The sequence below is a fragment of the Mchenga conophoros genome, linkage group LG5 (genome assembly GCF_057382185.1).
Source record: "Mchenga conophoros isolate Kocher_MC1m ecotype Shallow Benthic linkage group LG5, M_conophoros_male_GT1.1, whole genome shotgun sequence".
NCBI lineage: Eukaryota > Metazoa > Chordata > Actinopteri > Cichliformes > Cichlidae > Mchenga > Mchenga conophoros.
This window is the reverse complement of record NC_140530.1, coordinates 28,733,862-28,753,433: the sequence shown is the minus strand read 5'-3', so window position 1 is coordinate 28,753,433 and position 19,572 is coordinate 28,733,862. Positions and strand designations below refer to the sequence as shown.

At 42.6% G+C, this 19,572-nt stretch overlaps 1 protein-coding gene across 6 annotated transcripts in view; it reads left to right on the top strand.

Annotated features, from left to right (window-relative positions):
• Positions 1-18,950, top strand: part of chd6 (chromodomain helicase DNA binding protein 6) — a 98,185-nt gene extending 79,235 nt beyond the window's left edge. For 3 of the 6 annotated variants that reach the window (XM_085274703.1, XM_085274704.1, XM_085274702.1), the window contains exons 31-45: positions 1,004-1,061; positions 2,233-2,605; positions 2,789-2,997; positions 3,558-3,655; positions 4,253-5,083; positions 5,424-5,678; positions 7,237-7,558; positions 7,878-9,419; positions 9,508-9,659; positions 10,044-10,307; positions 11,159-11,797; positions 11,983-12,222; positions 12,407-12,547; positions 12,817-12,921; positions 13,479-18,950. In XM_085274703.1, the coding sequence (XP_085130829.1) occupies positions 1,004-1,061; positions 2,233-2,605; positions 2,789-2,997; positions 3,558-3,655; positions 4,253-5,083; positions 5,424-5,678; positions 7,237-7,558; positions 7,878-9,419; positions 9,508-9,659; positions 10,044-10,307; positions 11,159-11,797; positions 11,983-12,222; positions 12,407-12,547; positions 12,817-12,921; positions 13,479-14,738 (6,489 nt within the window). In that variant the 3' untranslated portion in view covers positions 14,739-18,950. The remainder of the gene's footprint in view (positions 1-1,003; positions 1,062-2,232; positions 2,606-2,788; positions 2,998-3,557; positions 3,656-4,252; positions 5,084-5,423; positions 5,679-7,236; positions 7,559-7,877; positions 9,420-9,507; positions 9,660-10,043; positions 10,308-11,158; positions 11,798-11,982; positions 12,223-12,406; positions 12,548-12,816; positions 12,922-13,478) is intronic. The other 3 variants (XM_085274705.1, XM_085274708.1, XM_085274706.1) reach the window with 3 other exon arrangements.
• The last annotated feature ends 622 nt before the right edge of the window (positions 18,951-19,572 follow it).

The following is a 19,572-nucleotide window of genomic DNA, read 5'->3' as shown; positions in this document are numbered from 1 at the left end:
GCTGAAAAGAAGGAGAATCCTTGCGTTGCAGTGGCCCGCAAAGCTTTTAGATGCATCTTTGTTCCGACACAGCTGAATCAAATGAATGGCTTGTTACTGGGCCTTTGCCAAACTTGATTGCATTCTGAAGAGGTAATCCAACCCTTTGGTTCAACTGTGTTGGAGTAGGGATGCATCTAAAAGCTGCAGGACCGTAGCTCTCAAAGACTGGAGTTGGACACCCCTGCCATAGAGTATTAAGAGAGCAGTGCATCCCTACAAACTGTGCTGAAATTCCTCCACACTGATGTGAGAGACTTATAAAGTCATACAGAAAACTTTAAATCGTTGCTTCTAAAAGTGTTTTTTTTACAAGCTATTGAATCATAGGACACTCTAGAGTCCTTTTCACAGAACTGTGCCCATTCTGACTGAGACCTCGGTCAGGATTGAGATGCTGCTGCTGTCGTGAGAGTACTGTGCTGACAGGCTTTTTAAATGGCAAGATGCTGTGTTGGATATTAACCAGCACAGTTATCAACACGCAAGCCCACAAGGCCAGCCATTCAGGAGGACACCTTCTGAGGGACACTCAAGAGACCCTCAGAAGCAAAGAGTTTTTCTACAGTCGTAGAAAAACGGTGGATAATAGCATAGACAAGGAATAATCAGGGTCAGATAGAGCCACGGCTGTAACAATTACTAATTATTGGGCAAAAGAAACAAGCAAACAAAAAACAGAAAATGATAAAGGACATGATATAGTAATATTCACAAATACAGGCAAAATACACAACAAACCAAAAAATATTAAATTAAGGTAAAGAAAAGATGGAGTTAAAACAACAGAAGAAAATGTGATACAAAAAAATAATATTCAGCACAACGATAAAAGTAACAGCTAATAACAGTAACAGATAATAAAGAAATAAAAAGGTATATATTTTTAGCCAGGTGACAGAAAAGATGATTTTTGTGATTTATTTTTTTTTTTATTTTTTTGTGTGTTTTGTGTTATTCACAGGGAGAGGAAACCTGCTCCAGCACCGATACATCAGACAAGCCAGACAGTACTGGTCCAGGTGAGACAGTTACAAGTGTTACATACTAATATGAAGACCAAATGAAGAGTTCCACTACTCATTCAAGGACCAACCATACACATAATTCAAATTTTAATAGATAGCTTTATAATTTCTTGGCATTCGTGGGTTGTTAAAGGCTAACCTAACTTTTCAAATTGTACTTTTTCTTTTCTTACTCTGACGTTCTTTCAAATGGTTTGAAATACAGTAATTTCCCTCCACTCGATTACATTTCACTCCTCTGTTCTGACGTGAGGTGTTTTAACACGACATTTCCCATCAAAACTTATTTCATTTTTCCACTGAAGTCTTGATTTCCTTAGAGCTCTACTAAGGACTTGGATAATTGTTATAATGAGGCTTGCTTCTTCAAATCTTTGTTGTAGTATTATAAGTGCAGTGACACACATTGTTAAGGGAAAGCTGCGATGCTCTTTTTAACTAGATTCAGTGTTGATTTCTATTTGAATCAAATATTTGATCACATGTTTCCTTTAAAGTTGGTATGGAAACATCATTTTACAGTTTTAATTTCAATTCTGAAATTGAGGTATTTATTTATTCTCGACCAAAAGCAGTATTAGTAGCTAAAGGTATAATATTCAGAAGTTGTTGATTACTCTTTTTAAACACAACATTTTATTATTTAAAGACATACAGAGAAAGAAAGAAAAAGATGTGGTTCAGTGAACGAGAGTGAAGCGTGTTGAGAGGTGATGCCGGTGCCAATAACCAAGCTGTGAATCAGAGATATGAAAATGTATTTTCTTATTCTTTTGCAGTAGTTTTTTAATATTTCAATGACTAAACACAGTCACGTCTGTACAATCCTGGGAGAGGCATGCTTCATCTTGCCTGCAGTGGCTTTTTTGCTTTTTTGCTTTCACGCGTGCTCTTCATATATCTGCGACACAGAAACGAAGAAGAGAAGAAACACATCGACAGCAATATACTCTGGTCCTTGTGTTTTTATAGGATCACACCCTCACGTTCCCTCTGAGCTGAACAAAATAAGAGAATACATAAATAATGCAGGCTTTATCCACATAGACACACATTTGTACTGAATGATAAGTGGTTATTTAGATGCTTCTTTTTTTTGTATACCTTCAAACACATCCAGTGTGTGAAGGATCTAACGTGCTGACTCTGACTGGCTTTTCTCCAGACTCTCAGATGTCAGGTGACCTGTGCACCCAAGATGGAACTTTGGTCACCACAACGACAACAGGAACCGGGACCGGGGTGGCAGCTCTCCATGTTGTCCAAGCCCGGCCCCTCTGGCCCACAGGCCCCGCCTTGACGGCCCGATTACGTCGCCTCATCACTGCCTACCAGCGCTTCACACTACGACGCGAGCCACTGCTCAGGCATGACTTTATGCTTCACGATGGCCTCGTTGGCATGGGAATCGGAGGAGCTGGAGCTGCTCATAGTCATCACGCTGGTGGGCCACTGGCTTGGCAGCTGGGTGAAGATTTAAGAAGGTGTTCTGTGGTCGCTACAGAACCTGACCCTCTGTTTCTGGAGTGGCAGAGAAGGTAGAAATGTTTGACATAAGACAGAGATACCAAGCTTTTGTCGTATACTTTAATCTTACCTTTGTGGCTCTGCTGCTCGGCATCTTCATTCAGACACGAATGCATCTGCTTTCACATGCATTTATATGCAGTTTCTCAGTATATGTATTTATCAGTCATTTGTATTTTTCTGTGACCTTTTAGGTGGACTCGTCGAGAACAAGCAGATTTTTACCGCACAGTATCATCATTTGGGGTGGTGTATGACCCGGAGAGGAAGGCATTTGACTGGTCCCAGTTCAGAGCTCTTGCCAGACTGGAGAGGAAGACTGATGAGAGTCTGGAAAGATACTTCAATTCCTTTGTGAACATGTGCAGGACAGCATGCAAGCTTCCACCCAGGAAGGAAGAAGGTACTGTTTATGATAAATATGCCGGTTGGGGTTGTTACTGACATCTGTGATGGACTTAGTTTATCAACAGGGTAACCCTTGCTAATTTGTATTATTGCTCAGCTTCATGTTCCAGTTAATGTTTTCTGGGCACTGCAGGTTTTTGGTTTTCAGCCACACTTCTTAAGCCTACAGTTAAACAATACATCGTTTAGACTTTGTCATAAGAGTGTCAACTTGCAGATCATTTTTGAGGACCTCGTCATTGGGAACATTACTGACCCCTGCTAGTAAAATAGCCTCCATAGATGTAGTTTTTATAACTCATTTAACTACAAATTGCATGTTAACATATAATTTACACATAACTTACTCTCCTGTATATACGCAGGATAAAACACAAAATCATTTAAAGACAGGAGTGACTCTTGAACACACTAATACTCTCCATCCCTTTTACTCTGGTCTGCATTTTTCCTGCCTTCTCCACTGTCTCTATGCCAACATTGACTGTCACTGTTTCCGTTTCTCATCCTTTTATTCTTTCTCTGCTTCCCCTCCCTTTCTCTTGCGTCTCCCAGGACTGGTGGATCCCGCTGTGATTGTGGAGCCTCTGACAGAAGAAAGAGCAGCTAGGACGCTATACCGCATCGAGCTGCTGCGCAAGATCAGAGAGCAGGTGGGCTCTTTGAAGAAACAAAGCTTAATAACAAATAGCGTCCTTTTCATCGATGGAACTCTGTTAGACATTGACGTCAAAGTTTATCTTGCTTGTACTGTTCTGAGTTTGTGTTGATGGTTTAGAGGGGTTCAAATTAACCTCATTTGTCCCTCCTTAGCTCCCTTCTTTTCAGTGTCATCAAAAAAAGGCTAAAGATAAAAAAGTGAATCATCGGTGAACCTGTATACAAGTCATTAAAAAAAGACACTCCCTACAAATGATGTCATATCTAACCTCAGAATAGACATTTAGACATTTTCTACATGGTCAAAAGTGTGAACTGTTTATAAGTCAGACTGTTTATCATGCGTTAGGTTACACAGCTAAAAACTGGGGCTGAGGTAATGCCCACAGCTAACTCGCTAGTTGTGTTGGGGAGTCTAGTGCCAAGGGTCAAAACATATTTGTCCAGAAAGCATAAAACAAAAGAACGACACTTCTGTCTACTAAACCTGACCATCTCTCTGACTATGTGAATATAAAAATGGATAAAATGTAGACATTTTCATTCGGTTAAGAAAGTAGCTTGGTCTCTGAACTGCATCCCTCTCTCAGGTTCTCCGCCATCCGTTACTCTCAGCCCGTCTTCAGCTGTGCCGGCCCTCGCTCTACCTCCCTGTATGGTGGGAGTCTGGCAAACACGACCGCGACCTCCTTATTGGGGCAGCGCGCCACGGTTTGAGCCGCACCGACTTCTACATCCTCAACGACCCTCAGCTGAGCTTCCTGGAGGCTCACAGGAACTATGTCAGGGGACACCCTGCTCACCTTCATCCTCAAAGCCACCATCACCCTCATCACACTGGCTTGGCGACTCATCCTGGCATCTCATCCTCCTCCTCATCTCATCCCCAGCTTCCTCATCCTCACTGCTGTCTGTACGATTCGGGACTCGGTCGCCACTCTCCTCAGCCTCCTGAATATCCCCACCAATCCTCTCATCACCACCACCATCATCATCACTCGCAACACCCTATACCTCCATCTGCTCCCTCTCCTTCCTCTTCCTCTTCTTCTTCTTCTCACCCTCACCTTCACCCTCCACCATTGGATGCTCATGATTCAGCTTCACCAAGTCTGGGAATAGTTCCTGGACCTCGAGGAGATTTCCTTGACTGTCCACCTTTGGATGAAACTCTGGAGCTGGGCACGCTACAGCATGACACCATGTCTGCAGATTCTTTACATGGAGGAAAGGTTTCCAAAGATGCCCTCAACGGTTTCCCCTTTAACTCAGCTGCAGGAGGTCAAAGCATGCTCAACTCATACGGTGTGGGTGGGACAGACCTGGATTCAAAACTAAGGAGTGATGTGCTCGTTGGTGAGCAGGGCTCGTCTGAGGAAACTGGGCTGATGGCACCATCAGTGGAGCTGGATCAGTTACAGGTATGCAGTGTTATTTGAGATAACTACTCTGATATTTAAATAAGACTTGTATAATAAACTATGTCTGTGATTGAAATGTCAACTGTATGGACTGCATGAGATGCTTTGTTTCTGCCCTAAGCAAAAAATTGAATTTATAGGAAATTTATAATTTATATGTTTTAAGCATTTTTATTGTCTGATATAGCAAATATCTGACGTTATGACACCTACTCGGTTAATAAAAATATAATAAAAATGTTTTTGGTCATCAACTAACCATTTGAAATTTAACAGTTCAAGTTATTCACATAGGTTTTCTTATTTCTGTGCTTTGACATCCTACACTTCTGTATTGCAGGCTCCCTGGGACAGTACGGACCACACTAGTCCTGCTCACCATATGTTCAATGAATCTGATCCAATCCTGGGTCCTTCTACCTTAGAGACGGGCTTCCTGGAGGAGGAGGATGAGGAGGCACAGGGGGGAGACAGAGGAGGGGAGGAAGGTGGAACTCTGGAGGAGTGTTTGGGCCTTCCGCCCTCATCCCCTCCTTCCCATCCATCAGCAGGCGATTCTGTTGAGCCACTGTCCTCAAGTTACATGCTCTTTAAGGTTGGTTTCACCAGCCTGTGCCCTCTGGATAACAGTGCCATCTTACAAAATAAATATAAAATGAATTTTAAAATCATCTTAAATGTCTTTGTGATCACAGCCCTCAAGATAACAATAATCTGAAACCCTTTTCATATTATCGGCTTAATGCTCAAATAATATAATGCAATGTGTCCAGTGGGGCAGACGGTAGATAAACATGGAAAAATTGCTCTAACAAAAGAGGAAAAAGTAAAGGGGAAAATCTGTTGTAGGGAATATTGAAAACACAAAAGTGCTCAGCTGCATTGTTAACTGCTGACATTTTGCCTCTTCTTTCGGTTAGTATATTCAATGAACGGGTTGTGTTTCAGTAAAGCTCAAATGAATGCTGATCTTTGATGTTTGTCAGGGTCATATTGCTCCAAGTGAAACTATTCATTGGATTTTGCATATTTTACATTTTAAGATCTGTAAAACACATTTGCCAAACACTAAGGGCTGCACTTATCAAGTATTTGCCAAATTATTTTCTAAAATGGCATCTTTTCAAATTCTATTAGATTAGATGAAACTTTATTAATCCCTCAGGTGGGTTCCTCCGGGAATTCAGTTTCTAGTAGCACAGCACCGACAGAAGTTGCGTGTTACAGATACAATAGAGGGGAATAAGAGTAAAGATATAAGCATAAATATACCATATATACACATATATAAATACAGAATATATAATATGGATAAATAGGGATACCAGTGGATTGCACATTTGAGTGAGTCTATTGCACAGTGATTATTGCTCAGTCGAATAGAAGAAAAAATATTGCAAAGTTTGCAAAAAAAAAAAAAAAAATTGTAATAATTGAGAGAAAATTCTGAAAGACTTCTCAAAGATGGCCGTTTTAGCTGCAGTTTAACATCAATGTTAAAAAAATAGCATGTTAATTTTTATGACATTGGAAATGTTCATTATAGATTATGTTCACATCGTGCGATTTACATCTTTCCTTTTTTACCCCTCAGCCGTAAAAGGCTGATGGCATGTTGTTGTCACCCTGCAGGCGGCATGGACACGCGAGTTTGTGAATGTAATACTTTAGAGTAAGGCGACATAGGAGTTTCAAATTCATTTCACAAATGTTTTGATTAAAAATCTGGGATGAATTTGAGTCTCAGTGACCTCGACCTCAAGGTCAAAGGTCAAGTTTTCTGAAAATCTCGTGAATATGATAACTTGAAAACAAGGTGATGTAGAATTTTAAAATTGATACCATAGGTTGTCTACTAGGAGCTTGAGGGGTAGCACTGGTGTCGCCAGTATTTTTTTAATTGCAGCGATGAATAGCTTCGTGTGTGTGTGTGTGTGTGTGTGTGTGTGTGTGTGTGTGTGTGTGTGTGTGTGTGTGTGTGTGTGGTTTTTCTTTTTTTTTTTAAATCAATTTAAATGTTGGAAAGCTGCGACTTGATCACACCATCATTATACAAGTAAACTAAAGTTAATAATCAGTAGTATTATATTATTGCCAAAATGAGCAATGCCATTTAGGCTTCAATAAATCTAACACTTATATTTTGTGTCCAGGACATTGGTGTGAATGAAGAACCGAGTGCAGATCACACGGACCTGTCAGCAAGTCCTCCTCTGCCGTACGTACCCCCTCCTCCACTTTCTCTGTCTGACATCACTGCCCATGAGCCACAGGATGGACTGGGGCACTCTGATGTCTCTGAGAGCCTGACTAATCCTGTGGAGGATGGAGATGATCGGGAGGAAAGTACCGGCTTTGAGTTTGATGATAAGGAGGAGGAAGAAGTTGAAGACTTGTCAAGGGAGACCTTGGAACAGAATGTGGAAAAACAAAGAGACAAACATCTGGAAGGAGAGGAATGTAATCCAAACCAAGGTATGTCAAAGGGAAAATATTGAGCATAGTATTTAACCTACTTTTTTTTTTTCCAGGAATGATCACAAATATTCAGTTTGTAAAGATGTACAAGTTGCTGTCATACATACATGTTAATATATCATAAATTATATCAGTTGCTAATGAAATGTCCTGATGTTTTAAGATTTCTTTAGGCCGTATACACTATGGCAAAGCCTCTTAATAACTTTAAACTGTCTAATGTTTTACGCCCCAATCTGAGGATTAAAAAAATGAAGAGATAACACCAACCACTGCTATGTCCCCTACATTACATCTCAATGTTTTTTGCTTGCAGGTGCAGACCAAAGTTTGGGAGTTTTGAATCCACCCATGGAAGTGCCAGAGTTAGAAGGGATAGAATCAGAGTCTGCCCTTGGAGAACAGGGCGAGAGGAAGGAAGTCTTTATCCAAATGTCTCAAGACCTCGAGGGTCGCTTTGACCAAGCAGAGCATAAAAAGGACTCACCCCAAGACGTGCACTCTTATCTTGGAAAGCTCGAACAGGAGGGCAGCCTATCTATTGAAGAGCCTACGGAGGAGGTGGAGGGGTTGATTTTGTACCAAACGGTGGAGGAACGGTCTATTGAAAATTCTCTTGACACTGAAGCATTGATGTGCAACACAACTGAAGAGTTTGTGCAAATGAAAGGAATTCCAAAAAAGTCTAGACAGGGCAGCTTGATGGGTCGCACAGATCTAGCAGATCAGGTAGATGAGATTTCCGAAGGGCAAGAGGATAATGTTTCTCCGTTTGATGTTCCGGTTGTACAACCCTGTGATGAGGAGGAAGAAAAGCGTTTGAAACAACTAGATGTCAAAACCAATGAGATGGAGTTGGGTAGCATTTACTCGCAATTTGGACAGCTCTCCTGCCCTTCTGTTTCTGTGTCATCCCCTACACAACCATCAAACTCTACTGAAACCACCAGAGAGAGCAACAGCATGGAGGAAGCCAAAAATGAAGCCTCTATGGCACACTGCAAGGGTTCAGACGAAGACCTGAACTTGCCCGATGGCAGCAGAGACTGTAAGAATAACGCACTAAAATTCTCCCTTGATCAGGACAGCAAAGATAACCTGCTCGATCAAAATGAAATCAAAATGGGCTCAACTCTGCCTGTGAACAACATCGACACAAAACCATCTGACCTTAAATTTTCTCATTTACCCGATGGTGAGGAGAAACCAGAGCAATTGTTGCTACCAGTCAAGATTGAAGATACCAAGACACAGACTATTGAGGATGTTTGCCCTGATAGCTCTGAAGTCAAACACACCAGTTTCTTTTCCTACCCCGTAAAGTCAGAAGGATTGGTGACCAAAGCAGAGCAGTTAGAATATCCGATTAAACCTGAAACACTGGAGACTAAACCTGAAGATCTGAGCTTTCGTATGAAGCCAGAGCATTTAGACACTAAACCTGAATTTTTTCAGTTTGTAGCCTATGCAGGTGGCAGCGAAGTCAAATCAGAGGTCAAACCATTAGCTCTGGGGTTTAGTGCTTATCCAGAGAGTCCTAAGCTTAAGACCGAGGCAAAGCCTGAAGACCTGAGGTTAGCAGCTTTTCCTGAGACATCTGTCATCAAGCCTGAAGCCAAGGCTGAGGGTCTGGGGTTCACAAGCTACCCAGAAAGTTCTGAGATAAAACCTGAGGCCAAGCCAGAGGTCCTTGGGTTTACAGCGTTATCTGAGGTCAAAACTGAGACAAAACATGAGATGTTGGAGGCAGATAGCACAGTCCTGACCCCAAAGCTTGAGCAGAATGATGGCCTAGTAGAAACCTCAGAAAGTGCAGAGTTGAAAGGCCAAGTAAAGGAGGAGAGACCCAGTACACCCGGTGAGGATGCTGAGACTTTCATGAAGTTAATTCACCTTTCACACTTAAATTCATTTGTTTGTACTTAACCCATTTCCATTTTGCACAGTGCCTGTGGTCGAAGGGTTTTCTGCCAGCCCCAGGTTTGCAGCTCCCATTTCAGTGTGTGAGATTCCTGACAGCCTTCATGAAACCAGAGAGCCAACCATCGCTCAGCTGTTACAGGAGAAAGCACTGTACTCATTTTCTGAGTGGCCAAAGGTAAAATATATGTTTAACTATTACTGTAACATTCTCAGTGATGTGTTTACAAAATATTTAACAGTAGACGTTGATTCTCCCGTGGTTAAAACATTTTTGACAGTAAAGTTAGAATAATTATTTTTATAAATTCTGCTCTTCCTCTTTTGCAGGAAAATGTTTTCGTTTTTGCCGATTAGAAGCAAAAATACCCTGTTTTGAGTTCTCACCGGCAATTTCACTGCTTTCATTTAGAGGACAGTGCTGACGCTGCTTAGAAAGTCTGAAAAGACAAAATGAGTTTTACATTTTAGCTAAATTTTGTGGCACTTGGTACACTTCTTGTAAATTAAGTTATTCGTGTTTATTAATTAATTTCTCCGCTTATTTTTATGGCCCCTGTAGGATAGAGTAATCATCAACCGCCTGGACAGCATCTGCCACGCCATCCTTAAGGGGAAGTGGCCTTCATCTAGCGAGCAGTATGACTCACCAGCCGCCCTGGCTGCCAACTCCTGCTTGGCCAACAGTTTAGCCCAGCACCACCAACACCGAGCAGGTTTTCTCTCCACCACGGCCTCGGGCTCTGTCCCAACCCAGGCCAGGGTGCAGCAGGCGAATCCTGCACTGGGATTTTCCATTCCTCCCCCTCTCACAAGACTACCTAAGGTGAGACTCGAAGAGTGAATGAATAAATTAACTCCCTTTGTTGCACATATCGGTGTATCTGTCATCTGTCAGCATTTATCTCTCCCATGCCATGGCTCATACAAGTTGTGCCCAGTTTGCTTAAAGTGCTAACAAGGCTGACTTTAGACTGACTATAATCAACTGACTGACCAGGTCTTTGCAAAATGCATCATGAGTCTGACCGAGTTTTTCATTTTCTGCTAAAGATTTTGTTTGTTTGTATGTGTCTCCTTAACTCTTCATTGTTATGTTCTATATAAAATATAACTGCAATAGTTATAAATAAAACTATTAGCACTGGGCACCTCTAATCCACACCATTGCTTTGTTGCTTATTGTGAAGTTTCCTGTCTCAGTAATGTGTACTGTTGATAATATAAATGTGGAGATTAGACTTGGGCAAGTTGTCATATATCTATAAAGACACATTTCATATATGCGAGAGTGAGAATAATGACCAGATTTGTGTCTCTGCTCTGAGTTTATATTCTGGCTGCTTAGCCTTCAGCGTTTTTAAACCAAGAGGTTTGTTTACAAAATGTTTGACACCATAGGCCAGCGAACAGATGGATTATGAGCTGTTTGTTCCGTGTCTCATACTTTCAGATGTAAACAAGTTAACTTGTCAGGTGCCTGAAGCAGCATCCAAAGATGACACACTCACTCTCAGGAAAAAAACAAACAAAAACATTTTAAATATCTAACAGTTTTACCCAGGTCTAGTTGACAGCCGCCACTGTGTTGTGTCTCAGTCCATATGTATGTTTAATAAAGCCATCATCTCTCTCCCATTCTTGTCTACCCCTCACCCACCCTGTCCACCCTGACAGTACATGCCGCGGGGCGGCGCATGCGGGCGCGGAGCTTGGCGCCTTACCTCCTTGCCTCTGTTACAGGAGAGGCTTGTGGCTCCTGCCTTCCTCCCTGAGCTCAAACGAGCAGGAGGTCGGAGGTCTTTCGACTATGAAGCCGCTGCTGCGGCAGCTGCCAAGGTTTTAGCTGGAAAATCTGCATCGTCATGCCACACTGCTGTTACCACAAGCTCCAGTAGTGATAAAGCACCCGTGGTTGCTCCGCCCTCTCACCGTACAGGAGCCATATTGATAAATGGCTGGCAAGAAGCAGCCATAGATCTGACCAAGTCTTCAGGAGAAATAAGCACCACGAGTAGCATTGGAACAAATGAAGCTGTGGTTGCACCAGGAATCAGCCACCTCAATGCTGGTGCGGGCAGCAGTCATAAGATACCACCGCCACCTCCCATCACGGCCCCGCTGCCAGGCCCCGTGGGAATCGACATGGCCGGAATTCTGCAGGCGGGGCTCATCCATCCGGTAACAGGACAAATAGTTAACGGGAGCCTGAGGGGAGATGATTCAATGAGGAGGAGGAGAGGGAGGAGGAGAAATGTGGAAGCTCTGTACTCTGAGTTCACCAAGAGCCGAGGACTGCACCTCCCTGAATCACAGGTGGGTAGAGGGAGGAGGGCCTTTTCAGAGTAAGGGCATTTAGAGTAGTTGCACTTACTTCAGAGTGAAAGAGAAGCACCACCGAGAACATTTTGGGGACAAAAAACAAAAGATAAAGTTGATTAAAAAAGAAAGAAGAAAGTAAATCTTGTGTTATCTATATGTGTCTGTCTCTCCATGTACAGGGCCGGGTTGAGGTGATCAGCCACTCTTCTGTTTCCTCCTCCACCTCCTCGCCATCCCCCTCTCCCTCAGAGCGACCTGCAGGTCCTCCCACACCGTCCTCCTCTTCTACTCCCACCCCAACCCAGACACCTCCTCAGCCAGAGATTGTGGCCATTGACAGAGAGGCAGCCGGCAAAGGTCTAATTGAGTGGCTGAGACAGAATCCAGGCTACACCATGGATCTGCCGGCATTTGCTCATGTAAGTCGAGGATTTCTAGGATTGTAATGCTCTAAATCCTGCTGTGTTGTATTCTTTATATTTTGCCTTTTCTGTATTGGAATGTCCTCTGCTGAGGCTACAGTTGAGCACTTATTCTTTTATGCTCAGATTAATTGGCACTTACAACCTTTTTCCCCATCTACCCTCCCTGGCTACTGTGCAGTCTGGTGCAGGTCTGTTGCATGGTTTTGTAGAGCGTCCCAAACAGAGGAGGCATCGCTGTAAAGATCCCACCAAGCTGGATATAAACTCTTTGACGGGGGAGGAGAGGGTCCCAGTTGTGCACCGCGGCACTGGACGCAGGGTAGAAAACACACACAGACGCGCATATAAAATACATGAAACACAAAAATCAAATAAAAGTGTTCATTTTAAAACATAAAACTGAACCAATGAAAGTTCAGCCATGGGAAGTAGAAGGATTGCTGTGTTATTGCTTCCTTTGCTGCAGTTTGGTGGCGCTTTGCTGTCCACCAATAATACAGGCTGCCTTTGAGTAGGGGAAGCTAGAAAAAGCCTACATACAATTTGATATCATTGCAACTACACTGTGCTGGTTTTCCTACTTTGCAGCTTGGTGGTGCTATGGCTCCGGCCATAAAGGAGCTCTCTAGATGGTTGGATGCCAACTCGGAATACTATGTGGCTCCAGACTGGGCTGATGTGGTCAAACACTCTGTGAGTATGATACTGTGTAGCATTGGATGTCAACAGGGTGTGTTTTGCCCCTCTCTGACATCAGTTGTAAAAGACAACGAGCCCCAAGTGTAACATTTCCTCAGAAATGCCATGCACATCAAGCCTGTGTAGCAGGATATCACAGACTGCAGAAGGCTGACATAAGAAGCTACAGATCTTTTTCTGATGTAGAGAATCAGGCATGAGTTGTAATTACTGCCACTTTTTAGGATGTTTTTGTGAAAGCCCTGAAAATTTTGAAAATCTGTTGCGCTGAAACTTATTTCACTCTCATTCAGTTAGTTGTATAGTTTTCATGCTAAAACAACCAATTGGTGCCATACTAAAAATGCAAGTATGCAAGCAAGTAGATTTGGAAAGAGATGTAGCGTCATCTCTACTCTCACAGGAGTGTCAGACCAGTGAAAGACTAAAAAAAAAAGATGCTTTTAATTGTCCTTTTGAATTTTCCTATGGCTGTTCTTCTACCTGCGATACTTTGTCAGTTCCAGTTGTTCTTGTGCACTAATGTGTTGTCTCATGGCCTCCTCTTGCAGGGTTTCCTTCCTGAAGGGAAGTTCTCTCGGATCCTCACAGAACCCGTCAACAAGGACCCAAGTTCCCGCCGCCGTGGACGTCGACCTCGCAGCGAAATGCCTAAACCTCTCCTGTCCGTCTCGGACTCTTCCTCACCGGGTCTCGGTCCTCCTCTCTTCATGAATGGTGGTTTGATTGGCAGCATGGACTCCATGGTGGCCATGCAAAGTCTCCGCAGTGGTATCCCTGGAATTCCCATCTCTGGGATTATGGCAGCTGGATTCCCGCATGGTTTCCCTGCAGCTGTCTCAGCGGGAGGAGCTGGGGGGTCTGCCGAAGATGCCAAGAATGGTCTGAGTATGTTACCCATGATGCTGCATGGAATCCCGCACCCCCATGGGGCTGCAATCCCACAGCATGCTTTGTTCAGCGTTGGCACCATGATGGCACACACGCCACCGCCACCTTCTCCTCATCCCAGCTCCTCCTCCTCCTCGACTTCCTCCTCTTCTTCAGCGTCTGCTGTGAAGGTCACCACGACAACTGCACCGTCTGCAACTGAGGCGGCCAGCCCTTCTTCGACAACGCCTGCAGAAAGAGAGGGCAGCGCCCCTGCTGCTGGTGGCGAAAAGGACAGGACGCGGGAGGAGAAAGGCGCTGCAGAGGCTAACAAACGACCAGTAGCGGCAGAAGCAGCAGCCATCATTACCTCCACCACCAGGGCCCACCTCAGCTCTGCACATCTTGGAGCTGGCACTGGCAGCCATCTTACCTTCAACCCTTTCCTAATCCCGGGCATGTCCCACGGTTTGCTTTACCCACACATGTTCTTGCCACATGGTGGCATCATGGCACTTCCAGCCATGCCCCCTGGTGCAGTTGATAGCTCTCCAGGCAGCCCCAAGAGGAGAAAGAAGAGAGGAAGAGAAGAAGGCGAGCGAGAAGAGGAGAGGGAGAAGGCAGCAACTGGAGATGGAGAGGAGAGAGAAAGTACAGATAAGGCTGGTGGTACCTCCCACCCAGGCACCTCTTCATCTCCCTCCATCCCCTCTACCTCAGCTTCAGACCCAGACCCAACTCCAGCTGACGAGCTCCAGACTGGGCAGGGGAATGCAGAGGGTGGGTCTTCAGAGCCCCAGGAACCGGACTCCAATGACCACACTGAGGGAGCAACAGAAGACAATGAGAAAAGATCGGAGGAGACAGGAGAGGAGGCAAAGGAGGAGGAGGAGAAGCAGGACACTGAGGAGCAGAGACAAGTGGAACAAGAGGATGCATAGAGGAGAGGAACTGCAGAGGCCTGAAGGACAGCCCACTTCCTGCTCTCTCCTCCTGTCTCCTTTGTTGCTCTCCTTTCTCAGCTGAGCAACAGTGTAAAATTTGTGCCGTGTCTGTCAGTCAATGTCCATGTAAAGACTTTTATTATGATGATGACTAATAATGATGACGATTATATTCAGCTCGGTCATGTTTATATACCAAGACCCCACCCACCCTCTCCACTCATTCATTGTATACAAAGAAAACTAGTGTAAAAAATGATCCTCTCTGTAGTGTTCTCCTTCATTCTCCATTGAGACTGAGTCGGGAGGGATACTTCTCAACAGGAACACACCCAACACACACCGAATGCAACCTGGCCTGACCAAGAGCAACTCTGACCGTAGTATTGATACCGTTTTAGGCTCAAGGTGAGCCAAGGTGGACAGGCAGCTTTGGTTTTCGCCTGGTTTGTATGGACACAAGGATGACTGGGAAGGTGGGGCACAGCTGCCAGAAGTGGTTTTTCCGAAGTTATTTTTCTCACCACAGTTTGGAAATTCTGAAAAGCTCATGCGGGGGAGCGATTAAATCTTGTGTTTTGACACACTCCACTAAATCTAGGGAAATTTGTGCAATGTTCATGCCGACTAGATTAATCTAAAAGGAGAACAGTCATTCAGATATGACACTAAAACACCTTTTCCTAGTTGATAGTAACAGAAAAAACAACCTAAGTATCTAAATATGCAAGAGCCAGTGTCTGCTGCAGAAACACAACAGACCCACAAAGATTTTAGAGAGTAGCCCTTTTGAAATGTATCTAAATCACGTTGATATGATTGTGGGCGTTATTGAATAAAAGTATGTTTAGTGCATTTAAAAAGGCTGCCAAATTAGAAGAAATTAATTTGTCTCTACTAGTTTTATACCTAATAAAGTTAACAAAATTGTGAGAATAATGTTAACTAGAAGATCACAAAATACGAGCCAGGTTAGTCCATCCCAGTCACGAATGTTAAATCCTAACTTTAAGATATTCTGCAAGTTCTCCATGCTTTAGATGCATATTTTATTTTAATTATAATGTTATCATGATTCTTAATATTGTGTTGCTGCTGCAGTAACTCCTCCATAAAGTAGATCACAAAGATAAATCGAACGTGAACACTAGATTATCAATCCAGATTCCCACAACAGCAGTACAGCAGAAATTCTGAACAGCTATCAAGAGAGGCTTAGGCATATGCTTTCTCATTTGCTTTTCTTTATAAAGGCAAGGAACAATCATGAGATTCATTTGTTTTATTACTTTTATTAGCTCATGTAATTTTATTTTTTAACTCAGCCACAAAGTCACTTTGGGAGACCCCCACCTCCCTCCCTTCCCCTCAAGTGGTTAGCTCTAATCAGAAAACATGAAAGGGCAGGAACATCAACCCTAAGCTCATCCTGGCCACCAGGGGGCAGTAGGAGGTAGATGTGATATCCTGTCTTGCAAACACAGGAGTGGGGAGGAGGGCTGTGGGAGAGTAGAGGAAAAGAAGGTGCTCTTTTTTTTTTTTTTTGGTCCCTTGGGGTTCATCAAGTCCTAAATTGCATTTACTTACAACAAATCAGGTAACCAGCATCTCATCAGGAACAGTGCAAAATGATGCTGCATAATGATTACAATCATGACCTGTAGCATCAGTCGGTCCTTTTCCTGTTTTTCTCCTTAGTGTGTTCAGAAAGAGATTACCTGTGCTGTGTCGATCATCTGTCCAGGGAAAGGGAACAGTCTGGTTTTTGTTTTTTTGTTTTTCTTTTTGTTAGTTTTTTTTTTTTTTTTTTTTAAAGAATGAAGAACAGATAAAATAGGGAGAGGAGGGATATGGTAGTAGTATGAATCACTCTGGCTTTCCCCCGTCACATTAATTTTAATAGCAGTTCATACTAAGAGTTTCTAAATATGTAAATCTATCGCTGTATATTGCTGATTTTGTTTTTTTGTTTTAAGCGCACCATTGATTTCTTCATTGTCTTTACTTTGTTCCTCCATTAGGGGGAAGAATACTTGACATATGCGCAGAGGATTTTTGCATAGAGCTTAGTCCCAGTTTTTTTTTCTGTATCAAACAGACTGTACTGTACATTAAAAGGATGCAAGTTGCTGGTTTTATTCAGTCTTTTCACGACAGGGTGTGTATTTTGGGGGTAAATGTCAGATGTTTCTGATGTAACGTATAACTTCACTTCTTTTTGTTTTCATATATGAAAACATTATTTTTGCACAATGTCTTTTTGTGAATGTTAACCTGTTTCCGTGTGGTCTTTTACTTTCCATTGTGTGTGTGTGTGTGTGTGTGCGTGAGTGAGTGTGAGCGTGCGTGCGTGTGTGTGTGTATGCGAGAGTGTGCTGTAATGGGAGAAAGTGTGTATGTGTGCATGCATGCGCACACATTTTGTGGTGGAGCAGTTTCTACTCTGTTTCGTCCTTACAGGTCACATTTCTTGTTGGGGAAAAAAAAACAAACATAGTTGTTGCCTTGTCACAAGTTTGTGGCTACATATAATTTATTATACTTTTCTTTTGCTTTGCCAAACTTTCACCAAATATGACATTCTTTTTCTGTTAGTTTCATTATGTATTATTCAAAGTAAAATGCCTTATTTAGCGAGTATTTTTTTTGTATAGATGTTCAATTACATCTCCTTATTAGGTCATGTTATTGTTTGTCTTTCCTTTTTGTTTTTATGCGTACACGGCATTGGTGATGTGCATTATCTTCAGAAGCCAATAGTAACGGAAGGTACCACTGCTCAAATCGCTACATTTATCCCTAAAGGTCAATCAATCATCCCTCAAAGCACAAATGGAGAGTTAACAAAAAGTGACTGTTTGCTTACCAGTGCCTCTAAAATTGCTTTCATTTCTCTTTTTGTGAGCCTCACTTGCACGCTATCTTGACTTCACGTTTCCAGTGTGGCGATTATCTTTTGGAAAGTGGTTAACATTTGAAAATCTAAGTGTTGGATTTTATCATTAGATGATGCCATGCTGTTCTTTAAAGGGAAATTCTGGGATTACTCAGTCTGGATCTAAATTTCAGTCTTATTGAAGAGTTAGGGTTAGCGTCTGCAACTTTCAGAATCCCAAAGTTAAACTTGTAGGGTAAATACCGTGCACACTTTTATTGACTAAAGCTGTAAAGTTAATGGAGATGAGCGCTGCACCCTAGCTGCTCTGCAGTTCACTGCTGCAGTCGTTTTTAAAGCTTTTTTCTTTGCACTCAGAGCTGTAATTATTCATGCTTCGTACCCTGACCTGTTGCATTCTTAGCAGTGTTTAGCTTCTCAAATCTCCACAAGAAATCTGCTGATAATTAGAGGAATAAGACACAAGCTGGGAAATATCAGAATTTCCCTTTGAGGAATGCTACTTAATCTTTTAGAATTCTCTTCCTTCACGGGGCCTTGTGTCTGGTATCCAGCACATCTAGGATAATAATGCGCACACAGTATGTATGCAGCCTAAGTATTTGATTGTTGTCGTGTGTTATTCGAGATTCCCGAAAGAGCAAATCAGAAGGGGAAGCCAGTCGCTTTGCACCACAGATGATTTATCTCAAAGGAACGGGCAAGCGTTGCGTTCCAGAGGTCATGTGTGCACATCATTTGCTGTTAATGGCTTATTCTTGTGCAAAAACTTGTGAAACAAACTTGCAGGTGCAGTATGTAACCACAGCTCGGGGGCGGGGGGGTTAATCAAGTCGATTGGCGATGGCTCTGTATTGTCTCTTCGTGTCACACCATGCCTTCTTTAACAGTGTTTTTCTTTTCATTGAAGTTCTCGTTGGTTAACTTAAATGTTCTTCAAAACAGTCACCTCAAAAATGTAAACGTTTATCTCTTATCATAAAAAAATGTATTTATTGTACAGTTCTCGTCTTTACGTTGTTGACTGACCAGTGGCTGGTTTTGTTAAGTTTTCTCAAAGACAAAAGCATTTTGGTTCACGTGGAATTTAAAGTATCTAGTAATGTCACATGCCCTGTTTTTTAATTTGTCTTCTTCTTCCTTTTTTTTTTTTTTTTTTTTTTTAGATGTAATTACATCAAAATTAAATGGTTAAGAGTTCTTAGAATACCTCCTCTTTATTTTGTCTGTGAAGGTTCTCAGTCATCCAGGTCATCGTAGTCGAAGGAGCTTGCCAAGAAAAGCGTCTGGACTTCTCTAAGTTACTTGAAGACGTTTCACCTCTCATCCGAGAAGCTTCTTCAGTTCTAAGGTCAAATGGTGGAGAGTCCCAGATATAAACGTAGTGGGAGTATCCCCCCACAGAGGGATGTTCAATTACTCCCACTAGGTTTATATCTGGGACTCTCCACCATTTGACCTTAGAACTGAAGAAGCTTCTCGGATGAGAGGTGAAACGTCTTCAAGTAACTTAAAGAAGTCCAGACGCTTTTCTTGGCAAGCTCCTTTGACTCCTCTTTATTTTCTTTTCATAGTCCCCACGGTAATCCAGCGTGAGCCACCCTTTGGTACAGTCTGCAGATGCAGGATCCTTTCTAAAGCTGCAGTACAGTAGCATACTTTTTCAAAAACCTGTTTTTATTTTTTCCTCTAGAACGAGAAGATGACTGAAAACTAGCAGGTTTTGAAGCTGACATTGTAGGGAATCTGCAGTTCAAACAAGTAAAGTACCTGAAGAGTCTGTCAGATTCATGACGTGTTAATCATGCATTTAAAGTTCAAACTGCAAAGTTAGAACTCTGAAAATATCTACAACATCATGCAAATATATCGCACTAAATCTGGTTAAGGATGTTATAGATTTGTTTCTTTCTCCATCCTGATAGGCTCAAACTA